The 6,163-nt window shown below is 37.8% G+C and overlaps 1 protein-coding gene across 2 annotated transcripts; it reads right to left on the minus strand.

Moving 5' to 3' along the window:
- Positions 1-785: 785 nt before the first annotated feature.
- LOC307032146 (protein eva-1 homolog C) lies at positions 786-5,911 on the minus strand. 2 transcript variants are annotated; one of them, XM_079669941.1, is made up of 8 exons: positions 5,742-5,911; positions 4,294-4,499; positions 4,081-4,204; positions 3,266-3,418; positions 2,679-2,822; positions 2,140-2,211; positions 1,972-2,052; positions 786-1,327 (listed from the first exon to the last, which is right to left on the minus strand). In XM_079669941.1, exons 1-8 carry the CDS (start codon positions 5,824-5,826, stop codon positions 942-944), a joined length of 1,251 nt encoding a protein of 416 aa, XP_079526067.1. In that variant the 5' UTR covers positions 5,827-5,911; the 3' UTR covers positions 786-941. The 2 variants fall into 2 exon arrangements, with proteins under 2 accessions (XP_079526067.1, XP_079526068.1); XM_079669942.1 differs by lacking the exon at positions 1,972-2,052 and having other exon boundaries at positions 5,742-5,907.
- Positions 5,912-6,163: the final 252 nt, after the last annotated feature.

Raw genomic sequence — 6,163 nt, forward strand, 5'->3', positions numbered from 1 at the left:
CGTGATGAAGAAAATCATGTGCAATTTCGTAAATTCATAAGAATATCAAATGTACGCTTAATCTGTGTGTCTTCTTTTGAGAGTGTGGGAGTATGCCAGTGGTAAATCAATTGAGGCAGCCTAATTTGGCTTCTGGCAACTTCAGTAAAAAAAAAATAGCATTTTTTGCTCTCCTACATTCATTTGACAGCTATACTTGAGGTGTTAGATACAATATGTATGATCAATTTTTTTAAATGTGATGCAGTATCAGGCTACTGAGCTAAATGCAGTACATTATACATTCTTTTCTCTTTTTTGCCACACCTTACCAGCTACAACATTAAAAAAAACTCCTAATAAAAAAATAAGGATTCCTAATAAATTATCACATTTAAAAAGTTTCATTTTTCATGATGAATATTTTGTACTTTTCACACCCAAAACATTTTGCTGAAAATTGAATTCAGGGCTTTAACATTTTTTATTAGTAGGCATTGTAGTATTTTTAAAGAATGGTTTGTAACTTTTACTCAAATAAAGCATCTACATTTGTGCAAGGACTTTCTAGGAAACATCACTTAGAAAATATACCTAATTTCTCACCCTACTAAAACAACTATTATTATTTACAATGTTGATTGTACACTATACTGGTTTGACATTGTGACATCTTAAAACCAAAACAAATATGCAGAAAACTTCCCGAGGCATAATCATTTGTCCCATTTGTTACATTTCATAAAGAAATACCTTCATGAACAAATCTTCTACTGTTAATCTTCATAACCAATTCATGTAACACGTTGTATTTAACTCTTTATTGTTAATAGTCACTTTGACAAAAATGACAAAACATGGATAAAAAAGTTTCCTTATTTTGAGAGTCAATTTCAGTCCAAAACTTTAATGTAATCAGAAGAATTATTTAGCAATAGTTTTAACTGTACATGTGACTTCTCTCAGTTGTTGTAGGTTTTAATCTTATGAATGGCATAAGGGCTGGAGTCTCGATGTGGCCAAATGTCTCCGTTGGGCAGATCCCTCGTCTGTTCCACCTCACGTTCAACCATCTCGACCGTCAAATTTGAAGGACTGAGGATTTCTGTCGTGCGGTAGGATTGTGTCAGGCAACGGAAGGACGCCGTGTCTGAGATGTCATCGTCAAAGAGATCCTGCATGAGTTCCTTTCGTTTCCTGCGAGAAGCTTCCAGCTCCTCCTTCAGGTCAGAAACCAGATCTTTAACATCCCTCACCAGTGTGGAGCGTACACCAAACAGGCAGAGCAGGAAAACCAGACCAGCACAGATGCCAACCACAAAGTACAGAGCCACTCGCTCTGGGAAATCTGAGGGAGAATGAGACGTGTGATGATTGCGAATCACACTAAAATGAAAATTTGGCATGAGACACTGAAAATACACAGATATCCATCCTGCTAAACAACCTGGCCATAAGTATTTACATTGTTTTGTACACTTTTAACCAGTAAGCTTGTGTGCAAATAAAGATATTCAACATTTAAGATTTCAGAGTTGGCTCTGGATAATAAGAGAATAAAAAAAAGCTTATCATGCTTTAAACTGTATAACCTTTCTATGAATATGTAAAAAAAGACTTTAACAGCTTTCATGCATGTGCCGCTTCATTTCAATGTACTATAATCAACTGAAAGGGAGCATAAGGCTGACCAATGTAAGGATCAACACAAAAATCTACGGCATCATATAAAAATAAATATGAAAATAGTAAGCAGTCATCTGAATATTTGTGCACATTTTGTATTACTACATAGAAAAATTTAGGAGAGCTCCACAATGCAGAGAAGAAGAAATATATAGGCTTATACACTTCTAATTATTTCCTTTGCTTTGTGTCAATTGTGTAGGACTAAAACATGCAATCCAACCTTACAGGCCTTTTTAAAGTATGATCTACATGTACATACATGCAACCCTATAGCCTGAGGTCTACAGGCGTCACTGCACATACCCAACATTTTTTCAATGATCTCCAGAGAGTTGGTTAAGAGCACGTTATGAGGCCTGTAGGTGGGGCCAGTGTACCATCCGCCTGCAGGTGAGAGGGGTCTGGGCTCAGACACCAGTCAAAGTCTGCTGCATGTTGCAAAAACCTGTGCATTTGGAGTTTTTCTCTCACCATGTGTGTAGTCTGAGATCATGAAAGGATCAGTTGACCCTCGACTCACATCTTCCAGAAGATACCGGGGCACTAAATAGAACATTTGATATTTTTGAAGGTGAAGCGTACATTTAATAATTTAAACTTTATTTACATTTGAGTTGAGCATCAACATGTATTTACAATAACAGTGAATTACAAAATAATATTAAAGGAAAACAAAAAAAACAACTCATAGCTATACTTAGAGAGAAAATGGGAAACTATTATAAAAGAAAAAAGAATCAATTGGAGAATTTAATTTGATAGACAGATTAGGATAATTAAGATGTTATATAATAGACAGTTGTGTTAAAAGCATTAGAATAGTGCAATAAGAGAAGTCAATTGGATAGACGCATTTCCTATTAAAATGCACAATAAAATACAGTTGTATAGAACCATTACTTGTAGGAGTTTGAACGTTTTTGAGGTAACATTTCTGAAATGTCCCTAAGATATAAATAAATATATTTTAAGGAGGTGCTGTATGCTGTAACATCTAGTTTGTAACGTACCACAAGTGAAGGACACCCGCAGGTGTTTCCTGGTGCCGGGGAAACACGGGTCCCCAAAGGTTTGGGTGTCAGCCACCAGTGAGCAGCTCGCTCTGCTGTGACACCGGCGTGACACCTTCCTCAGAGCCGTGGAGGACAGACACTCTGAAATAAATAAAGGTTAGTATAATAAATAATGGTTTTATTCTTAGAAATCTGATTATTATTAACATTATTAACTGGTATAAAATCTAAGCTCGGTTGTATGCTAACAAATTAACCTTCTTTGTTTCATGTTAAGTAAAAGAAAAAGAAGAATTTTAAGCAAATTGTGCTCTCAGAATTATTTGGACAACCTGTTTTTATTACTTTGAATATACATTTGTAACAGTAGTAGTTTGTTTTACAAATGGTTTCTAAATTTGCCATCTCTACGAATCATCTCTTTTAATGTTTAAGACTATTGTATTTATGTACACATCAACCTTGATATAACTAAACTAAACCAAACTAAAATGATAGGACCCACTAATTACTCCCCACTTATGCCTAGAACTGATATTTGTTCCACTATATTTTCACTAGCAGAGAAGGAGCAGGTTTGAGACCCATGTCATTGTGTGATCCAGGTTCCTGAGGACAGTGAGGACTGCCGTGCAGCAGGTGTCCGAACGAGGCTGAGTAGATGGCGAGGACGGTGTCGTTTTTACAAGTCAGCCTCAGACGCTCATTCTCACACACCAGCCTGCTGCGGTGGTGCTCTGAAGAACAGATAACATATAAACACCATTAAGGAAAGGAGTATTTCCATGCAAATTTCGTAAGTAGACTTGGCATGTTTTAGCTCATGAATGACATATTTTGTGTGAAGGGCTCCCTGTCGCAATATACCGATAAAGATCATAATTCAATTTTATAAAACCGAGATAATAATATTATGTTAACTATCAAAATAGGATAATATAGTGTGTAGATAATCCAGTACCTTTTAAATCACAAATCAAATCCTACATTTCCATATCCAAATGCAGGATTTCCTTAGATCCCTTTTTTTTTTTAGGTATGCTTTGCTTTTGAGTATCGTAATACGTTTTTCTGCTGCCCCTGTTCACAGCAGTATATACTTAGTAAATTATGTCAGTTTTTACAAACAGGGGAATGCTGCCCGCGATCTACAGTAAATAGTACACTGACTATGGATAAGTAGCCTATTCAACCCCACTTCACAACATTCAAACTATCTCTGTAATACGATAAAGCCTAGATTGTTTGCATGATAATCTTGAACAGGCCAAACAAATAATTCTGCTATTGCTTCATATATTTTTTTTAGCAACTAAACTGAATGAATTGTTGGCACACTGACACTACTGTTTTAGTCAATGATTCTCCACATTACAAATATAGGACCATGGCAACATACCTGGTCTGCACTTGTAGGAGACTAGAAGGTACTTGCTGGTGAGAGGACAGGGGTCCTGCCCAAACACTGGACTGAAGACAGGGATGTGACAGGACCGCCGATCCTGACACTCTGACAGCACTTTCTGCAAGGACAGGGAAACTTGTTGAATACAGTACTCTAAATCACCAGAGCATTTTGTTTTAACATAAACTGATTTCACATTCGGGATACCTCGGTAGCGACTGGGGAAGTGCATTCGTTATCCTCCTCTGCAGTTGTGTTTGTGTTTGCAGAGGGACACAAATGCAGATTAGGTACACGTCGTCCATAGAAAGCCGAGAGGACGGCCACAGACGTCCTGGAGGGACACTTGATGATGAGCGTGTCTCCTTCACAAGCATGAGCCGTGTGGTTCTTCAAGATGTTGTGAAGGTAGACTACAATAAAAGCAGTTGGTTAGCATACAACTCCTGAAAATCTACATTATTTTTGTCCTGACACTGAGGCTATTATCTTGAACACGTGTTTTTTATCTGTCCTGGTCTAACGTGAAAAGCACATCCTGAGCGTTCTACTGATATAGCACTGAGAACATCTTGGCACGTATGGCAGTAAAAGAGATTATTGATCAAAATAAGTGGTCACATCATTTTTTTGTATTTACAAGAGTTTTAGCTCCAAATGTTAGATGTTATTTTCAAGACTCAGTCCTTTGTAAATACAGTGGGACCTGCTTTTTCTCATTGTGAGACATTTTTGATTTTCTTCAAAATATTGATCAAAGAAGGACATTGACTCAACCCTTGTATGGTGTTCGGGTATGTGGAACCCGTTTTCATTATTTATCTAAAGAAAAATGATATCATCAATTATTTTTTCAAACTCACACTCAATGGCCTTGGCTCATTTTCTGTGAAGAACATATATCAGAACACATTTTCAATGACCACCTAGGCCCTGTGTACCTACACTCGCTCCTCCTCGTGTGTGTGTGTGTGTGTGTGTGTGTGTGTGTGTGTGTGTGTGTGTGTGTGTGTGTGTGTGTGTGTGTGTGTGTGTGTGTGTGTGTGTGTGTGTGTGTGTGTGTGTGTGTGTGTGTGTGTGTGTGTGTGTGTGTGTGTGTGTGTGTGTGTGTGTGTGTGTGTGTGTGTGTGTGTGTGTGTGTGCGCGTGCGCGCCTGCGCCGTAATTGGCCCACTGAGTTGTGTACGTGTGAGTGTGTGAGAAAAAGAAAGGCAGTACCAGGCACTCACTCACAATGAACTATTATTAAGCCCCTTAGAGCCTGCAGCCGCACAAAAAATGGAAATCTCTGATGAGGTCAGATAGAGAGATACACTGCAGTGCTAACAATAGATTTGTTTGTAGAGATACCTTTGACATTGTCTGAATATATCAATGTTACCGTAATGCCATCCATCATAGCCAGGAGGCAGGCTGCAGTTTGTCTAACGCTTTAAAGGGATATATTATTTGAAGTTCAGCACCCTCACTCTGGTCTTTAACCATGAGTTGCAGCAGCTGTTTAGAAAACAGGATATTCAGAAAAAATTCAAGGATGCTTAATATCTCTCAGAAACTTCCCTTTCAGTTACAGTTAATGGCTGAAAAACAACTGTTCAGCATTTTAACCTACTCAAAAAATAATAATACTTTTGACATTGAAAACAAAACACTTACGAGTGAAATCGGGAGCTGAATGAGTGGTGTGAATCTTCAGGGCCAAGAGAAGAGATAAGAAGCAGTAAATCCATGGCACTTTCATTGTGTATATCCTGCAGGAGAGACCTCTGGGTTTTGCTTGAGTTGTCGTGCTATTGAGTATCCGGAAGACGGCGGTCAGTAGGTCAATGATGCCATTGTGTTTCCAAGAAACAGCCACCCCCTTCCAGCAATAAAAAAATATCTGCAGTGCAGTTAGTTGATATCTAAGCATCTAATCTAATGCATAATTTACATTAATCTGTAGTCTTTTGATTTAAAGCTCTGCTGCATGTTCAAACGAGAATAATATTGCGGATGAAAATCAAACATCCTTCACTTTATACAAGATTAAAATACTGCAAAAAAAGCCTATGGTGTGACTTTTTTTGGTTGGTTGT

This window comes from Notothenia rossii (assembly GCF_949606895.1).
Source record: "Notothenia rossii genome assembly, chromosome: 3".
NCBI classification, from domain to species: Eukaryota; Metazoa; Chordata; class Actinopteri; order Perciformes; family Nototheniidae; genus Notothenia; species Notothenia rossii.